Source organism: Lynx canadensis, chromosome D1, assembly GCF_007474595.2.
Source record: "Lynx canadensis isolate LIC74 chromosome D1, mLynCan4.pri.v2, whole genome shotgun sequence".
Classification (NCBI taxonomy): Eukaryota; Metazoa; Chordata; class Mammalia; order Carnivora; family Felidae; genus Lynx; species Lynx canadensis.
This window is the reverse complement of record NC_044312.2, coordinates 26,572,843-26,591,135: the sequence shown is the minus strand read 5'-3', so window position 1 is coordinate 26,591,135 and position 18,293 is coordinate 26,572,843. Positions and strand designations below refer to the sequence as shown.

The 18,293-nt window shown below is 44.2% G+C and overlaps 1 protein-coding gene across 7 annotated transcripts in view; it reads left to right on the top strand.

Moving 5' to 3' along the window:
* Positions 1–18,293, top strand: part of NFRKB (nuclear factor related to kappaB binding protein) — a 47,119-nt gene that overhangs the window by 18,933 nt on the left and 9,893 nt on the right. For 6 of the 7 annotated variants that reach the window (XR_003972198.1, XR_003972197.1, XR_003972196.1 and 3 more), the window contains exons 14-24: positions 3,973–4,052; positions 4,369–4,415; positions 6,991–7,051; positions 7,470–7,644; positions 9,786–9,892; positions 10,262–10,385; positions 10,598–10,677; positions 10,815–11,035; positions 11,146–11,416; positions 12,037–12,246; positions 14,832–15,599. Coding sequence is in view for 2 of the 7 variants with exons in the window: in XM_030331299.1 (XP_030187159.1) it covers positions 3,973–4,052; positions 4,369–4,415; positions 6,991–7,051; positions 7,470–7,644; positions 9,786–9,892; positions 10,262–10,385; positions 10,598–10,677; positions 10,815–11,035; positions 11,146–11,416; positions 12,037–12,246; positions 14,832–15,599 (2,144 nt within the window). In the remaining 5 variants the exon portion in view is untranslated. The remainder of the gene's footprint in view (positions 1–3,972; positions 4,053–4,368; positions 4,416–6,990; positions 7,052–7,469; positions 7,645–9,785; positions 9,893–10,261; positions 10,386–10,597; positions 10,678–10,814; positions 11,036–11,145; positions 11,417–12,036; positions 12,247–14,831; positions 15,600–18,293) is intronic. The other variant, XM_030331298.1, reaches the window with a different exon arrangement.

The following is an 18,293-nucleotide window of genomic DNA, read 5'->3' as shown; positions in this document are numbered from 1 at the left end:
TGGGGTGCCTGGGTGGCACAGTCGGTTAAGTGCCTGACTTCGGCTCAGGTCATGATCTCACGGTTCGTGGGTTCAAGACCCGTGTTAGGCTCTGTGCTGACAGCTCAGAGCCTGGAGCCTGTTACAGTTTTTGTGTCTCCCTCTCTGTCTGCCTCTCCCCTGCTCGTATTCTGTCTGTCTCTGTCAAAAATAAACATTGAAAAACAAAAAAGATGTTGGTTAGCCCTGAATAAACTATTTCCAAGGATTGGGATTCTTATTTTTGTTTTAAATCTACAAAGTCCCACTTACTAAGTTGTAGTATCATGCACCTGAAGTAACTTGGTGACAGTTATGACCCTGGTAAGAGGAAAATTCTGTGTTGATTTTCTGCTGAAATTCACAGACCTTTCTCTTTACCCTCTTGAGTGGTCTGTGAAGAAAGAGATGGAGAGAAGGTTGTGAACTCAGTAGATCCATTTATTTCTTACAATGTGTATTTAGCTTTTAGGTGTCAGGCATTGTGTTAGGTGCTGGAGTATATAATGAACGTTCATTCAGATGAAATAATAAATATATACATTCTGGAAGGGGAAAGTACCAGAAAGGATGGAAGTTTATGTTGAGGTGTTGGTATATTCTGCAGAGTTGGGAGGACCTTCCTGAGGAAAGAACATTTCAGCAGAGACAGTAATGATGACTAAGAAGGAGCTAGGCAGGCTGAGGGGAAGAACATTCCATATGGAGGAAGCAGTATGGTTTTGTGGCGCTAGGGAAGATTCAATTCGAAAAGATTGCACGAGCCCACATAGAGAGCATGATAGTCTGGACCTGAGGAGAGAGAATGGACCAATTTGAGAAAGTTCTAGGTGGTAAAAGCCACAGGACTTGGTTATGACTGGCTGTGGGGAGTGAAGGGAGAGTGCCGTCAGGCATCATTTCCTGCTAGATTTGTGCCTAGTGGTGAAGATGTCATTCACTGAGGTAGGCAGGTGTGGAGGACGTCTTGCCTCAGGTGAGGGTGAAGATCTTGAGTTTAGTTTTGGACATGCTGAGTGTGAGCTGCCTTTGAGGTATTTTAAGTGTTGATGTTGAGTAAGCAGTGGGGTGTGTGGATTTAGAATCCAGATGGGAGAGTTAAGGCAGAGAGTTGTTGGCATGTCTGCAGGAATTGAAGCCAAGGCATAGGGAGGAAGCTTGAAGTGAGGAGAAACGAGGGCCTTGGAGAAGTTCCAAGGCAGAGCAGGCTGAGCAGAAGTGCCTATGGAGAAGTGACTACAGACTTGGGGGGAAACCATGAGATAGTTGAATCTTGGAAACCAGGGGAGGACAGAGTCAGGAAGTGGGAAGTGGTAATTAGTTTTGATTGGTCCTAAAAGTTTCAGTAAGATAAAGCTCACGGATCTGTGGACATAGAAGAAATGGTGAATTTCTTGTAAAAATGATTCTTTGTCAGGATGATGGGCATCAAGGACAGTGGGGAGCTGAAGGTGACCCATGATAGTTGACTGCAGCTCTGTCTGGCTCTGTAGGGCTGGTGGCTTGAAGTCAGCCTGGAGGGGTACTTATGCCCAGGGTGCAGACTGTCTAGGACGAGATAATAAGGATTTTAAGTTCATGGACCAGATAAAACCGGTGGCCAGTTTGGTGACCATAATGCACCCTTGTAGATCTGCAGGTGCTACCAGTCAGGGCCTCCTTTCCTGTAGCCAGTTAAACCTTTACCTGTACATGTCTGGTTAAAGAGACCGTGAATCTAAACATCTCTTTCTTGAGTTTTAGCAGTGGAGGGAATGAAAGTTAGGGAGACTTGTGGCCAAAGGAGGCATTTTTTTTTTTTTTTTTTAAAGGAGAGAAAGTCTAAGAGAGTCCAGGTGTTGATAGGAAGAGTATAGTGGAGAGAAGGAGGCTGAAAATACAGGAGAGAAGGGAGAATTCACCATAAAAATCCCTGTGAAGATGGGGAGGGATTGGCCTTGGATGGCAGAAATGGCAGCACATTTCTTATTGTAGGCAGAAACAGTGGACACCCAGCAGTAGGCTCATGGTTGTATTGTGGGAATGTTGAGGGAGTTGGATTTGATGGCTTTTCTGTGTAAAGTAGAGGTGAGAGAGGTGAGGTTGTCATGAGTAAGAAGGGGAGGTTGAGAGAATGGGGACATAGTTGCTGTGGTTATGGGAAGCTAGCTTGATCAGAGGTTATGTTAGATTGCCAGACAGCATTGAGGGTCCGTTGAGGCTGCTCATTGGGCATTTATAGTGGTATTTTTTGCCCTTTTGTGTGTTTTTTCTTTGGCAGCCCTCAGCTCTCTGAGATGAAGCATGGAGAATGTGGACAGTTGAGATTGTGAGTTTTGTGGGATTGGAATGATGTAGATACAGGAGCAGTGGTTAGCAGGTATTACTATATTGGTAAGATTGCCATTGAAGTGATGGACACGGATGGAACCCAGTAGGGAGGGAAATGTGACAGAAGGGGGCTTGGAGAAGTGCAGGTGTCAGTGGACTGGCAGCCCTGTTGAGTCACAGTGCTGTTTTGGTGGGAGAAGGGAAGCAAGCAAGGGTTCTGGATGACTGTGGTCTGGGAGCAGAAGGTGTGAATTAGCGTAAAGGCTGTCAGCTCTGGCTGTGTCTGGCAAGCGCTTGGAACTTTTTAAAAACACTGGTGCCCTAGGTCTTACCCATAGACTTGTGTGGGACCTGAGCCTTAGTATTTTTAAAAGTTCCCAGGTGATTCCTGTGTGTATGTAGCCAGGGTTGAGGGGCACTGGATTAGTCATGTTGAGGATGTGGCAGTTTTAGCTAATGACTGCATCCAGTTGTGATTGTGGGAGTGAGTGGCTGGGGTGGAGTGGAGGGAGGAGGTCGTGAGGACAGAACCAAGGGGTTTGGATATTGGCTGTACCATCTGTATGGATGTGCCAGTTGCACAGTGTGGCAGGGAGTAGACTGGTGAGCCAGAGCTCCCCGTGAGGAATGACTAGGTAAGTAGCTGAGAGGAGCAGGGAACAGGGTGGAACAGGTGGATGCTAAGATCCTTAGGTACCAGGCATTTGTTTTATTTTGATTTTCCAGAAGAGCTGGGGGGAAATAGTTTGGCATCAGTGATGGGATGGAAGGAGGAGCTCCACTCTGAAGGGCGTGGCTGTGAGAGGATAGGCAGCTGGCACACTCGAAGGTTGAAGGACTGGGGAGAGGCCGACTTCACACCAGGCAAGGATGTGGAGGGAACGATGCGGGAACAGGATTAAGGCTATAGGGAAACTGATTATGAAGAAGCATTTCTAGAGGACAGAGCAGAGTATGAGGAATCTTCCCAGGATAAGGAAGTTCAGCACATTCTGGGGATGGCGGTACCGCACATTGTCTAGTGAAAGCATGTAAGAGTCCTCAGAAGTGTCATCTCAGCTGCCTCTGAGAAGGGTAGGGCCCCGGGGGCTGTATTCTTCCCACAAGCTGTCGTGAGTGCTCGTCTCTCTAAGGAAGGTCAAGGGGTTCAAGCTTTTCTCCTGCCTGGGGGCCTTCTTACTGCTGTGCCGGTTGCCAAAATGTCTCTGGTGACCCACTAATGAGAAGAAGCCTTTTCTGACCCCCACCCCCCACCATGATAAGGTAACTTTTCTAGGGTAAGCTTCCATAATATCCTTTGTGACACCTACCATTTTGAGGTTTTATTAATATGTATTCTTGTGTCACTTGACTGTAAACTCCATGAGAACAGAGACTGAGTTCACGGAATAACCCTAGCCCATGCAGTGCCTGGTGCACAGTGGTTACTCAGCAAATCCCTAGGGAATGAGTGATTTATTTAGGGAACATCCGGAAGTGGTGGTCCAGGCAGAGAGTGAATGGGAGGGCAGTACCTGCTGAGGGGATAGTATGTGCACAGGTCCTGATGGGTTTTCTCTCTGGCATAGGAAAAAGTGGGATTCTGAGTAACACTTTAGATTGTTTTATTATTATTATTATTTTGCCTTTTTGTTTTTCTGATAGGCCAGTCCCAAGATAATGAAAAGGAATTAGCTGCACTCTTTCAACTATGGCTAGAAACCAAAGACCAGGCTTTCTGTAAGGTAAGGTATTAAAGACATACCAGATCTGGGGCGCCTTGGTGGCTCAGTCAGTTAAGCAACTGGCTATTGATTTCAGCTCAGGTCATGATCTCACAGTTTGTGGGAGCAAGCCCCATCTCAAGCAGGAGCCTGCTTGGGATATTCTCTCTCTCCCTCTCTCTACCCCTTCCCTACTAGTGCACGCATGTGTTCTCACTGTCTCTCAAAATAAAAAATTAAAAAAGGAATACCAGATCTTTCTTACTGGTTTCCAGAGCCCTTAAATTAGCCAGAATTCTTTAGTCCATTTACCTGTTCATGTTTTCCTTTTCTCCAGCAAGAAAATGAAGACAGCTCAGATGCCACAACACCTGTTCCTCGGGTGTGAGTATAATACTTTAATGGTGGGTGGTTTTCCATGAAATTATAGTTTAAGGTACTGCCGTGGTTTTGGTGACATTTCTTAGCATGTTAGAACCGTAGTGGACTTTAAAGATCCTAGGAGTCTACTGTTCTTACCTGCCTTAACATACCTGAGAAGGGCAGCACATTCCCATCAGTAAGAGTGGCTTTCTGAGCAGAGGATTCTGAATTGGGGGAGGACTGCATAGTGGAGTCTTTGAGGTGGATGTAATCTATCTTGTAGGAGGGCTTACTCTTTTCCCCAAATTCTCCTTCAGTTCCCATTTGAGAAGGATTCATCTAATCTGTCTTTCTCATTTTACCTATGAAGAAATTGAGTCATGAGTTCAAGTGACTTCCTGAAGGTTAGTGACAGGACTAGAAATTAAGCCTCTTGGCCTCTAATCCTGAGCTCTTTATATTACATCATGTCATGTGACTGTTTCCAATCTGGTGTGGTCCCTTTTGTTACCCCCAGCCTCGTTGAGATACAGTTGACATATAATATTGTTTAAGTTTGAGATGTACAACATAATTGATTTGATGCATGCATATACTATGAAATGATTACCATAATAGGTGCATTTATTATCTCACATAATTATCCATTCTTTTTTTTTGTGGTGAGAACATGTAAGATCTCTCTTCTTAGTATGTGAACCAGTATTGGTAACTGTAGTCATCATGCTGTGCATTTGATCCCCAGAACTTACTCGTTTTCTAACTGGAAGTTTGTACCCTTTGACCTGCCTCTACTCATTTCCCCCATCCTCCAGCCCTTGATAACTACCATTCTACTCTCTATTTTTGTCAGTGCGGCTTTTTTTAGATTCCACATATGTGAGATCGTACAGTATTTGTCTTCTCTGACTGACTTATTTCACTTAGCATAATGCCCTCAAGGGCCATCCATATTGTTGCAAACGGCAGGATTTCCTTTTTTATGGTTGAATCATATGGTGTCTTAAGGAATATATATGTTCATTGACTGATAGGCAGTTCTGTTGTTTCTGTGTTGTGGCTCTTGTACATAATGCTGTAAATAAGGGTGCACATCTCTTTTCAAGATTTCATTTCCTTTGGAAATGCACCCAGAAGTGGAGTTGTTGGATCATATGATAGTTCTAATTTTTTAAGGAATCTCCATATGCTTTCTGTAGTAGCTGAAGCAGTTTAACATTCCTACCAGCAGTACACAGCAGTTCTCTTTTCTCTATATTCTTGCTAACATTTGTTGTTTTTTTATCTTTTTGGTAATAACTACTCTAAACATGTGTGAGTTGATCTCTTATTGTGGTTTTGATACATGTAGATTTGCAAATATTTCCTCCCATTTGCTTTTTCATTTTGTTTTCTTTGCTGTGCAGAAGATTTTATGTGATGTAGTATCACTTGTTGATTTTTGCTTTTGTTGCTTGATTTTGGTGTCATGTCCAGAAAAGTATTGCCAAGATCAATGTCCAAGAACCTCTTTCATATGTTTTCATCTAGGAGTTGTACAATTTCAGGTGTTATAGTTAAGTCTTTAATCCATTTTGAGTTGATTTTTGTGAGTGGTATAAGATGGGGTCCAAATTCATTCTTTCCCATGTGGATATCCAGTTTTCCCAATACTATTTATTGAAGAGACTGTCTTTTCCCCATTGAGTGTTCTTGGCTCCATTGTCAAATATGGAGCCAGTGGTTTGACCATACACAAAATGGTTTATTTCTGGTCTTTTGATTCTGTTCCGTTGGCTTATGTGGCTGTTTTTATGCCAGCAGTGTACTATTTTGACTATTACAACTTTGTAATAAAGCTTGAAGTCTTCATATGTGATGCTTCCCACTTTGTTGTTCTTTCTCAGGATTGCATTGACTATTCGAGGTTCTTTGTGGTTGCATATAAATTTTAGGATTTTTTTTCGTTTCTGTGAAAAATGGCATTGGTATTTTGATTACGTTGAATCTATAGGTGATTTTGGGTTGTATGGACATTTTAACATTATTTTTCCAGTTCGTGAACATAGACTGTCTTTTCATTTATTTGTGTTTTCTTCAGTTTCTTTAATCAGAGTCTTACAGTTTTTAGTGTACACATCTTTCACCTCCTTGGTTGAATTTATTTCTAAACATTATATTGCTTTGATGCTGTGGTTTGGTTCTTTAGATTCCTGAATGCCAGCATGGAGGGCCAGCCTGAATGTGACAGAACTGTTTATGTAACAGGGGTATAGAACTCACTGTCTCTTGGAAGCAGAAAAACCACCATTGTCATATTACAAATATGAAGTCTTTTGTTCCTCTAAGGCTGAATTTTTTTGTTGTCATTACATGGGGCTTAGCAACAGTACTGAAAACAGGTAAAAACGTCAGTTTCACTACCTAGTACTTTTCTGGATTTCTAAGACTCAAGTAATTTTTGGAAATACAGGAGTTACTTGGTAGGATCTGGAAAGTCAACTTTTGACCTTTGTGGGAACAGAGTACTAATGAAGGGACATTTTTTTCATGGTGCAAAGGAATGGTTCTGGGTGCTGGAGAAGGGGTGATGGATACAAAATTCTTTATGTTCCAGAAGAACTGACTATGTGGTGCGGCCCAGCACGGGGGAGGAGAAACGAGTTTTTCAGGAACAGGTAAGAAATACCTAGAACCCAGTGAAAATCTCTGCATCTGTGTGGCCATGCTGAAAAAGCTCTGAGCCCGATCTTCTTAGAGTCCAAATTCTTAGAGGGAATTCATACCCTTAACCTTAGACATTCTGTTGGTTGAGATTGTTTGCTGGGGGGTGGAAATGGTGTGAGGAAAGGGAGTAAGAAATGTTTTGATGGGTTTTTCTTCCAGTTAGCAAAATAAATTTACATTTATCTCTCAGTCCCTTTGGTAATGACTATGGCTTTGGAGACCACCTATTTCCACTCTGGTTGGCTCAGTATTCCTAGTGGAATAGCCTGTTCCCATTAGTCTCTCCGGGTTGATCTCCTACTGTTTGAGAGTGTTAGAAAGAACCCCACTAATTCTGACTTAGGTGCCTTGTTCCTTTTCTCTTGTTAGGAGCGTTACAGATACAGCCAGCCCCATAAGGCATTCACCTTTCGCATGCATGGCTTTGAGTCTGTAGTGGGGCCTGTGAAGGGTGTTTTTGACAAGGAAACCTCGCTCAACAAGGCTCGGGAGCACTCCCTGCTGCGCTCTGACCGTCCTGCCTACGTTACCATCCTGTCTCTTGGTATGTGCCATCTATTTGTTTCTGTCATCAGCTGTCTCTCCCAATCCCTGGAAGGGCTTTGAGGGTCAAATGTAGTTTTATGAGGCCTTGGAGTTTGGGACATGAAGGGGGATTCTACCCCCAGAGATTAATGCCCGGAATCAGTTTCTTCCCTGATGTCTTGGGCTCACGTTTACTTTCATTCAGGAATTTTTTACAGACCAGCCAACTAGCATAAATATGGAATTTGCTACCTCCAGGCTGATTCTTTCATTTTATTTTTTATTGTTTTTGAATGGATATTTAGCAGAGGAGATTTATTTTTCTTTTTATATATATACACATATATATATACACATATGTATACACACACACACACATATATATATATACACACACATATGTATATATACACACATATATATACACACACACATATATATATACACATGTATATATACACACACATGTATATATACATATACATATATATATATACATTAAGTTTATTCTTTGAGAGAGCACATGCGTGGGGAAGGGACAGAGAGAGGGAGAGAGAGAATCCTAAGCAGGCTCTGCATTGTCAGCTTAGAGTCCGACTCGGGGCTTGATCTCACTAACTGTGAGATCATGACCTGAAGCAAGATCAAGAGTCAGACACTTAACCGACTGAGCCACCCAGGTGCCCCTAGATGGATTCTTTAAAAATTTTTTTTTTATGTTTATTTATTTTTGACAGAGAGAGAGACAGAGCATGAGCGGGGGAGGGGTAGAGAGAGAGGGAGACACAAAATCTGAAACAGGCTCCAGGCTCTGAGCTGTCAGCACAGAGCCTGATGCGGGGCTCTAACTCACAGACCACGAGATCATGACCTGAGCCGAAGTCGGATGCTCAACTGACTGAGCCACCCAGGCGCCTGTAGACGGATTCTTTTAAAGATAAGATGTTTAACCTTTTTTTGTGCCATGAAGCTCTTTGGCAGTCTGGTGAATCCTGCAGACTCTGTCTCAGGATTTTGTCCTTATTTATTGTTATTTATTTATATTTTTTATTTTTTTTAAAGATTTTATTTTTAATCTATATACCCAACATGGGACTCAAACTCACAACCCCAAGATCAACAGTTGCATGCTCTACTGACTGAGCCAGCCAGGTACCCCAGGATTTTGCCTTTTTTTTTTTTTTTTTTAATGTTTATTTTTGAGAGAGTGAGTGCAGGTGGGGAAGGGGCAGAGAGAGAGGGAGACACAGAATCCGAAGCAGGCTCCAGGCCCTGAGCTGTCAACACAAAGCCTCATGCAGGGCTTGAACTCATGAACTGTGAGATCATGACCGGAGCTGAAGTTGGACGTTCAACCGACTGAGCCACCCAGGTGCCCCCAGGATTTTGTCTTTAATTTTTTTTTTTTTCAACATTTATTTATTTTTGGGGCAGAGAGAGACAGAGCATGAACGGGGGAGGGGCAGAGAGAGAGGGAGATACAGAATGGGAAACAGGCTCCAGGCTCCGAGCCATCAGCCCAGAGCCTGACGCGGGGCTCGAACTCACGGACTGCGAGATCGTGACCTGGTTGAAGTCGGACGCTTAACCGACTGCGCCACCCAGGCGCCCCCAGGATTTTGTCTTTAAATGAATAAAATACTTAAGAGTTCTAAAAGAAACCAGTCCTATTAAAATATTTATCAAAATCTTAAATTTATGGTGCAGAAGTATATGTGTTTTTTATGTTATTAAATGACAGCCTTTAGTAGCAGGTCACTTAGCTCCTATAATTTCCGAATAGCGATGAGTGGAAATGGTATCATGAGTTGTCTACAGTAGCTGTGATGTGTGTGATACGAAAATACCTGATTTCTGTCGCAATATCACACTACCGCCAATATAAAGTTTGTTACCATTGCTCATAATTGAAGGAAATGCTAAATTTTAGTCAGATATATAACTTTTTTCCTCACCCAAGTTCACAGACCTCAGTTTTGGCTCAGGGTGTCTGAAGTGTAGGAAACTGTCTCCAGAGGGCAATGTCCACCTACTGCTGAGTCTGACTAAGGCAGAGAGACACCTCAGTGAGCTTCTCCCCACAAGAGCAGGTAGAGGGACAATGCTCCTCAGTGGCAGCCCTGCTTGACTCTTCGACTTTCCATTTTCTGATGTCCTCAGTTCGAGATGCTGCGGCCCGGCTGCCTAATGGGGAAGGTACCAGGGCCGAGATTTGTGAGCTGCTCAAGGACTCCCAGTTTCTGGCACCAGATGTCACCAGCACTCAGGTAGGATGGAAAAGAGACAATGTTTTGTTCCAAAATGGATTTAAGAAAACCTACAAGAAAATATACAACATAATGATTTCTTAAAACTGAATGAAAAAGGGGAAAGAAGGAGATCCTGAGAAATGTGAACAATGATGACCTATGACCCTTGCAGTCTGTGGAGCACAGATTTCCCTCTACCCTTTACTTCTGCTTCTACTGCAGCTTCTTAGGTCACTGTCTCCTTCAGGGGACAGCGCAGTCTCCCAGGAATCTTGCCATTGGTAGTATTGTCACCAGACTGAGATAGGATCTGCGACTCACACCTGGTGGTTTTTCCCTGGTGTCTGAATCTGACTGGTCCCTTTTCCACTTTGTTCTGCTTCTCAGGTGAACACAGTAGTGAGTGGAGCCCTGGATCGGCTGCATTATGAAAAAGACCCGTGTGTGAAATACGACATTGGGCGAAAGCTGTGGATCTACCTGCATCGGGACCGGAGCGAGGAGGAATTTGGTGTGTGAGGCTCTGACTAGATGAGGGATGCTTCTGAGTTATTGCCCCAATTCCATTCTGCTTTGTGATGACGTTCAGGCAGGATAGGAATATAGAGGCAAGACTTAGCATGTTGGCGAGGCCACCAGTGAGGCCTTGGCTCTTAATGAAACCACCCTCCTTGCTGTGCTGAGGTTAAACTGTTGCTGAAACTTAACCACCTTTGTTTGCAGAGCGGATTCACCAAGCACAAGCAGCTGCAGCTAAAGCCAGAAAAGCCCTTCAGCAAAAACCCAAGCCTCCATCCAAGGTGGTAAGTGACCTCCTGAGAGCAGCTGCCTTAGCGGTGTCAGGGATGGTGGCAGCCAGGCCTTCCCTGAATTCCCTGCATCAGGAACCATGCCATCCTTTGGTGACTTTGGCTATAAACTATCTGCCTTCTGCTTGTAGAAGTCCGGTAGCAAGGAGAGTTCATTGAAAGTCCTCAGCAGTGGCCCTTCTGAGCAGAGCCAGATGAGCCTCAGTGACTCCAGCATGCCTCCCACTCCAGTCACACCTGTGACCCCCACCACTCCAGCTCTACCTGCCACTCCGATCTCCCCTCCTCCTGTGTCCTCGGTGAACAAAAGTGGCCCTACTCCTGTCTCAGAGCCAGCGAAATCTAGCTCAGGGTAAGCTCTTTCACTGTTTTCTCCAGCTTTCTCCCTCCAGAGATCTTTTGTGTGTATGGCTTAACTTGCTTTATTTTTTAATCATCCCCCTCGCCCCCATTTTCTCGTAGTGTTCTTCTGGTGTCTTCACCCACAATGCCACAGCTAGGAACAATGCTCTCCCCGGCTTCCAGCCAGACTCCACCAAATTCTCAGGCAGCCGCCCGTGTGGTGAGCCACTCTGGCTCGGCTGGACTGCCCCAGGTGCGGGTGGTGGCCCAGCCTGGCCTTCCTACTGCTACTCAGCAGTCAGCAGGGCCGACTCAGACACTGCCACAGATGCCAGCAGGACCACAGATGCGCGTTCCAGCCACTGCTACTCAGACCAAAGTTGTGCCACAGGTAAATGGGGACGGCAGAGCTGGACCTCAAGGTGGTCTGATGGGTCCAGTTGGCAGAGTGGGTAAGGACCAAGGAGCGTTAGATTATTGCTGCTGCTGCTGTTTAACACAGCGACTCATTTGATGTTCAAAGCTGGCTAAGCGTTTTTAAGTCGTTGTATTTTACATGTTGGGAATCAGAGCTTTTGAGAAGTTTAGTGATTTACCCGGGATTGTAACATCAGGATCCTGGTGGATGGAGGTGGAATGTGATTCTAAATCTCAGGCCCTTTCCATTGTGCCTGTCATCTTAGCCATACCGCTAATAGTTGGGTAATTTTAGAGAAGAGTCTTACCTCCTGCCTCAGTTTCCTTTGCTGTAAAAGGGTATAATATTTGTTCTCCGTATGTAGGAATACAACAGGATGTTAAATGTGCAAGCTTTCTGAAAATTAAGGTGCTCCACACAGATACAAGAACTTTACAATGTGCACTTTAGAGCATAGTGAGCCTTAAGCACCGATAGAGCAGAAGTAGTCTCGGGGGAGCACTTCCTGGGCAGTGGCACATGCCGGAAGCGGCTCGCTGTGCCAGGCTGCGTCTCAGTATCTAATTGAGCTCTCCACCTCACGCTTGAACCAGACAGTAATGGCCACCGTGCCGGTCAAAGCTCAGACTGCGGCGGCCACTGTGCAGCGGCCTGGACCTGGGACAGGGCTCACGATGACAAATCTCCCTGCCACAGCCAGCCCCGCGAGCAAGCCAGCCACCAGTTCTCCTGGGAGCTCCACTCCGAGTGCTTCCACAGCTGCTGTCATTCAGAATGTCACAGGACAGAACATTATCAAGCAGGTCAGTGGAAATCTCTCTGGGTGGATCCAAATCCTTTTTCCCAAAGCAGAGGAGAGTCAGAGATCTTAATGATTTGTAACCTTTCATCTTTAGTTCATGAGTATTTCAGTGGTGAGTTCCCACCAACGGCAGTACAGGCTTCATAGATGCTGAAGATTTCCCCTGTTTCTTTCCAAAAAATTCAGCATGTAGTAGTTGAGCTTCTTGATTTGGAGTAGACTTCCCATGAATTTACTTAGTGAATATCTTGTGGTGTGACATTATACACTTTGTTGGCCTTTCTGTTTACCTTTAATAATAGTAGGATACATTTTTATTTTCCTGGTTATGAACATGCACAGATGATAATTGAACTTCAAAGAATGGTTAGGCAGTGGGCGGCTTGATCTCAGGCATGTGAGTTTGAGCCCCACATTGGGTACAGAGATTACTTAAAAATAAAATCTGTAAAAACAACGACAAAGAATTTTTAGGTAAAATAGCAATGATAGGTGTGCTTATCATGTGCCTGTACTGTGCTGAATATTTTATAGATATTAAATAATTTAATCCTCATAACGCCATGGGGTAGGTGCTTTTGTTATTCTCGTTTTATAGATGAAGAAACGGAACCATATAATGGTAAAGTATTGTCATTTTTTTCATTAAATACTTACTGAGTGCTCTTTTGTGCCAGGCTCTGTCCAGAGTATTGGGGATGTGGTGGTGTATGACATAGACTGAATCCCTGCTTTGTGGGCTTATCTTCTCCTGGGGCTAGGGGACAAAAACCACTTCAGGGACAGGTATAGAAGAGCTATGAACATCACTAACCAGGGGAAGGACTACAGAGTGACAGGGGTGCCATTTGAGCTAAGGTGATCTATGAAGGTCTGAGGGGAAGAATGATATTAGTGTGCTGTATTTTGATTATCTGGGGACAAAGCATTCTAGGCATAGGAGTAGTAAGTGAAATGCTTACTTTAGTAATATGCTTGAAGAACAACAGGAAAACCATCAAGCGTGTAGCTTAGTGAGCAAGTATCAAAGTGTTAGAAGGGGGGGCTGCTTGAGAGGTTAGCTGTGGTTAAGTCATGTTGGACTTTGATTTTCTCTTAAATGTGATGGGGAGCCATTTAAAGATTGTGAGCCAGAGCGACTTGATCTAGTGTACATTTACAGAACCCCTTGGCTGCCGCGTAGGACGGAATTCAAGGGACAGGAGCAGAAGCAGGGAAACCAGGGGCGAGGTGGTCGCAGAAGGTCCAGATCCTCAACTGGTGCTGGCTTGTGTGCGTTGTCTTTGGAGGTAGGAGAGGCAGTGGGATTCAGGATATGGGGTTGACGGTAGAGCCAGTGTGATTCTTCTCCAGTGGGCAGATTATGGGGTCTGTTGAAAGAAGGGAGTTGAGTGTGCCCCACAGCTTTGGGCTTGAGTGATTGGGTAGATTGTGATGTCATTTACTGAGATAGAAGAAAACACTGGGGTGCAGAGACTGGAATACAGACTGAGAGAAAAGTGTGTTGAAGTCAGCACCTATATCGGGTATACGAAGGTGTGAATGACATGAAGCTAAAAGTTGATCACTCATTAGTTATAGGTAATGAGTGCACTTGACTGGGCCCAGTGGATTGGTGGTGGTTTGGGAATGGATTCAAAAGAGAATGTAAGATGAGGAAGTAGAGACAGGGAATGGAGGCAGTTTTTAAGCAATTGCACTTTCAAAGAGAGCAGAGAATGGGGGCTGGTGGGAATGTGGAGTAAATGAGGATCTGCTTCTGTGTACGTTGGGAAATGTTAAAGCACATTTGCATTCTGATGGCAACAGTCAGTAGAGAGGAGGAAATTGCTCATGCAGCAGACAGTCCCTGAGGCTAGAAGAGTACATGTGTTACACATGGGAGATTGGCCTTCCACAGGCATTGGTGCGGCTCCAAAGCCCATGCTTGATCACTGTGCCATACTCCTCTCAAAATTGAAGATCGGCACAACTATAAATAAAAGACATTTTTGAAACAGTTGGGGATATACAAATATATATTATTAGATAATACTTGTAGGTCATTATTGGGTAATAATAGGTGGGACTTTTTTGTGTGAGTGTGGCCTGACGTGTGATCTGTCTTGGAAAATGTTTCACGTGCACTTAAAAAAAAGGTGTGTATTCTTCTGTTGTTGGATGGAATACTCCATCATCTCTGTTAAGTCCATCTGGTCCAATGTTTAGGTGATTACTATTACTTTTTTAATTTAAAAAGTCCTTTTCTGTGTTGGAAATATGTAAAGAAGTATTGATCGGCAAAATGCTATATATTGGCCTACTTTAAAATATTCCAACTCCTCTGTCCAGCACCTCCCCACCCCCCCCAAAGATGGGGAAGGATAGATAAAACAAGATTGGCAAAGTGATAACTTTGAAGCTGGGTGGTAGTACATGGATTTGTTACACTGTTTTCTACTTTTGTGAATGTTTACCAGTTTTCAAAACAAAAGATTAGAAAAACGTGAAAGACACGTACCCACGAAATGGAGGTTTGTGTGATCATACTCATAACCATTTGAGCGCTGGGAATCCCCTTGTCAGTGCTGTCTCTTCCCTATCCAGGTGGCAATCACTGGGCAGCTTGGTGTGAAGCCCCAGGCAGGCAGCAGCATTCCACTCACAGCCACTAACTTCCGTATCCAGGGTAAGGACGTATTGCGTCTGCCACCCTCTTCCATCACCACAGATGCCAAAGGCCAGACGGTTCTGCGAATCACTCCGGACATGATGGCCACGTTGGCCAAGTCCCAGGTTACCACAGTGAAACTGACCCAGGACCTCTTTGGGACGGGAAGCGGCACTGCGGGCAAAGGCATTTCTGCCACCTTACACGTCACTTCTAATCCAGTCCACGCGACGGATAGCCCTGCCAAGGCCAGTTCGGCCAGTGCCCCTTCGTCCACTCCAACAGGTACCACCGTGGTTAAAGTGACTCCTGACCTCAAGCCAACAGAAGCCTCCAGTTCAGCTTTTCGCTTGATGCCGGCACTTGGTGTGAGTGTGGCAGACCAGAAGGGGAAAAACACAGTGGCTTCTTCAGAAGCAAAACCAGCTGCCACGATCCGCATCGTGCAGGGCCTGGGCGTGATGCCCCCCAAAGCAGGCCAGACCATCACAGTTGCGACCCATGCCAAGCAAGGGTCCTCAGTGGCCAGTGGGTCTGGAACTGTCCATACATCGGCGGTGTCCTTGCCCAGTATGAATGCTGCCGTGTCCAAGACTGTGGCCGTGGCCTCTGGGGCTGCAAGCACCCCCATCAGCATCGGGGCAGGAGCCTCTGCTGTGCGGCAGGTCCCTGTCAGCACCACAGTTGTTTCCACGTCCCAGGCTGTGAGTAACATAGTGGGGAAGAATAGCCCTTCTGCTTGGGGAACTTGTCTTTTGAGGAATGGAAAGTAGACCCTGTCTCTGTCACTTCATTTGACCCACACAGGCTTATTTCCTACTAGGCTCTTTTGTTTGATTTTGAAACAAATTTCTGAAGTAGTGTGTACGTAAGTGATTAAAATAGTACAGAAGTACATAGAGTAAAAAGTAAAATTTCTTTCAGCACTCTCTACTTCTTCCTTCATGAGGACTAATTACTAGTATTTTGGCATTTATCCTTCTGGTCCTTTTCCCGAGCATTTTAGTACAGTGTGTACACATTCAGTTTAAACAAAAATTCTTGTGAGAGAGCTTCATCTGTATACTGTCCTGTGGATTGCCTTATTTATTTAAAAATATGTTTTGGGGATTGTTCTAGATCCTACACGGATATTGACGGCATTCTTTTTAATGATACCTGATAGTCCACAGAAGGCATGTGCTTTACCCTTTCATCTGTTAAAGAATACGTTTTTACTGTTTAAGAGCAGTGCTGCCATGAAGAAACACATGAAAGTATTTCTGGAGCGGAGGTAGAATGGGTTAGGTATACATACTGAAGGTTGTGATAACTCTAGTTGTGCAACCAAAAAGGCCCTACCACCTTGCACTTCCATCAGCAGCTCTCCTGTTTCCCCCATATCCTAACAAATGCTGGATATCTTGTTTTTTTCTTTCTTTTTTGTTTTTTTAACTTAAGTACCCATCTTACTGGTGAAAAGAGTTCTTTTTCTGTTTGTTTCCCTGATCTTTAGTGGAGTTGGGCATCCATTCATATGGAGATTGGCATGTGCTCTCAGTGCAGAATAAATCTTTGCCACTTTTCTTCTGGGGTATTCAGCTTTTCATGTTGTTTGGGTGGCTCTGTATATCTTCTGGATGTTAATTCTTGTTACATATAGAAAATGTTTTCTTCCAGCCTGTTATTTTTTAACCTTGCATATGGAGCCTGCTCTACAGGTATTTTATCTGATTAGATCTATCAACATTTTCTGTTATGGCTCTTAGGTTTTGCATCTTGTGCCATTCTTACTCCAGGGTTATAAAGATATCAGCCTTCATTTTCACATTTTCAGGGTTTTAGAAAAGGTGTCATTGATAATCCATTTGAAATATATTTTGTGAATGGCATGTCGTAGATATCTCATTTTGTATTTCTTACTTTGTTCCAACATCATTGACTGGTTTATTCCTTACCTGCTAACTTGAAATACTACATTTATCATAGAGCAAATTCCCATATCAACATAGGTGTGTTTCTGGGTGCATGTGTATTTCTACTCTTTAGTTTCTGGATAAGGAGCCCTGTTCTGTACAGTGGGGTGAATACGGACAGCATAAAACACAGTTTTACGTTTCCTAAGCAGGCTGTATAATAAAACCTCAGCAATTTGGATAAAAGCCAGAGTGGTGGAGGAAGAACATTAGTAAAACCAACCAGCCAACAAACTCTGAAATACAGTGTGGCTTAAAAGGAAGTATTTATTTAGGTTCTCATATCACAAAAATTAAGGAAGCAAGGAAACAGTGCTTACTTGGTCCACTTTGCTCTCGACTCCTCACACAGAAAGGTAGTAGCCAGGGGCACCTGAACCTGAAAAGCATGTGAGGGGGTGGGAAGTAGTGAGCAGTGATTCTTTTCTCCATCTAGTCAGCTAGTTAGGCTAGTTCACCAAGGGGTGATTCCAGTTGGTGTTGTGGTGGTCTGAAACTTTTGACACAACTGAGGCATTCTTAAGAAAACCACCAGGAAATCCACCTGGAGGCACCATCTCAAGGTATTCTGTTTTCTGTTGACATCTTTCAGTGCTTTCTGATGCACTACAAATTGTGAGTAAACAGTGGAGATTGGTATGGGGAACTGTGACACAGTTTTGCACCTGAGGGCCCGGCTTCTTTAGCAATAGCTTGCTCAAGGGAAATGTTGATGCTTTTTCTTAGTATCCTAGCAACTACTTCTCTTGAATCTGTTTTTAAAATCAGATTCACACAAGATTTTACTGTATATAAATTTTATTACCAACCAGGGGTTAAAAAGCAGGTGGCCTAAAAACAGGTGATGCAGTGAGCTCATCTTTGCCATCCTGAAATCCCAAAGACTAGGCGTGGTCACCTTCTGTTTTGTTCCTTTTAGACCTTATTGGCTTTGGGGTTGGACTTTTCGCTTGGTTGAGTTTATTATTAATGTCCCTTAACTAACCTCTTATCTCTGGGAGAGACGGAAAGCACCTGGAAAATGTGACCTGTTGCTAATCTAGCGTGCCCTGCTGTCTGCTCCCTACCAGTGAGCCTGCGCCCCAGTGAAGCAGTAGTTATGCACTCTGTTAACTCCTGAGTGCCTGTGTCCTTCATCACACTTCCTTCAGTACTGTGTGCCAGGTATCGGGAGGCACACGGATGATGAGGAGCCTGGCCTCGAAGGAGCTCAGACTCTTACTGTGCTCAAGTGAACACACGCTTTCCTTAGTGATTTAGTGCACCTATTTATCCTGCTGGCAGCAGTTTTATATGGTTGTTGCTCTTGTAGGTAGTGTGAACGAAGAACTGTTACACAGATCAGAGACTACCTAAATACAGTACGTGAGCTCTTAACTACAGCCTATTGGCAGTTTTATGAGGGCAGCCTGGGCCCACACCTCAGAAATATCGGGACCCTGC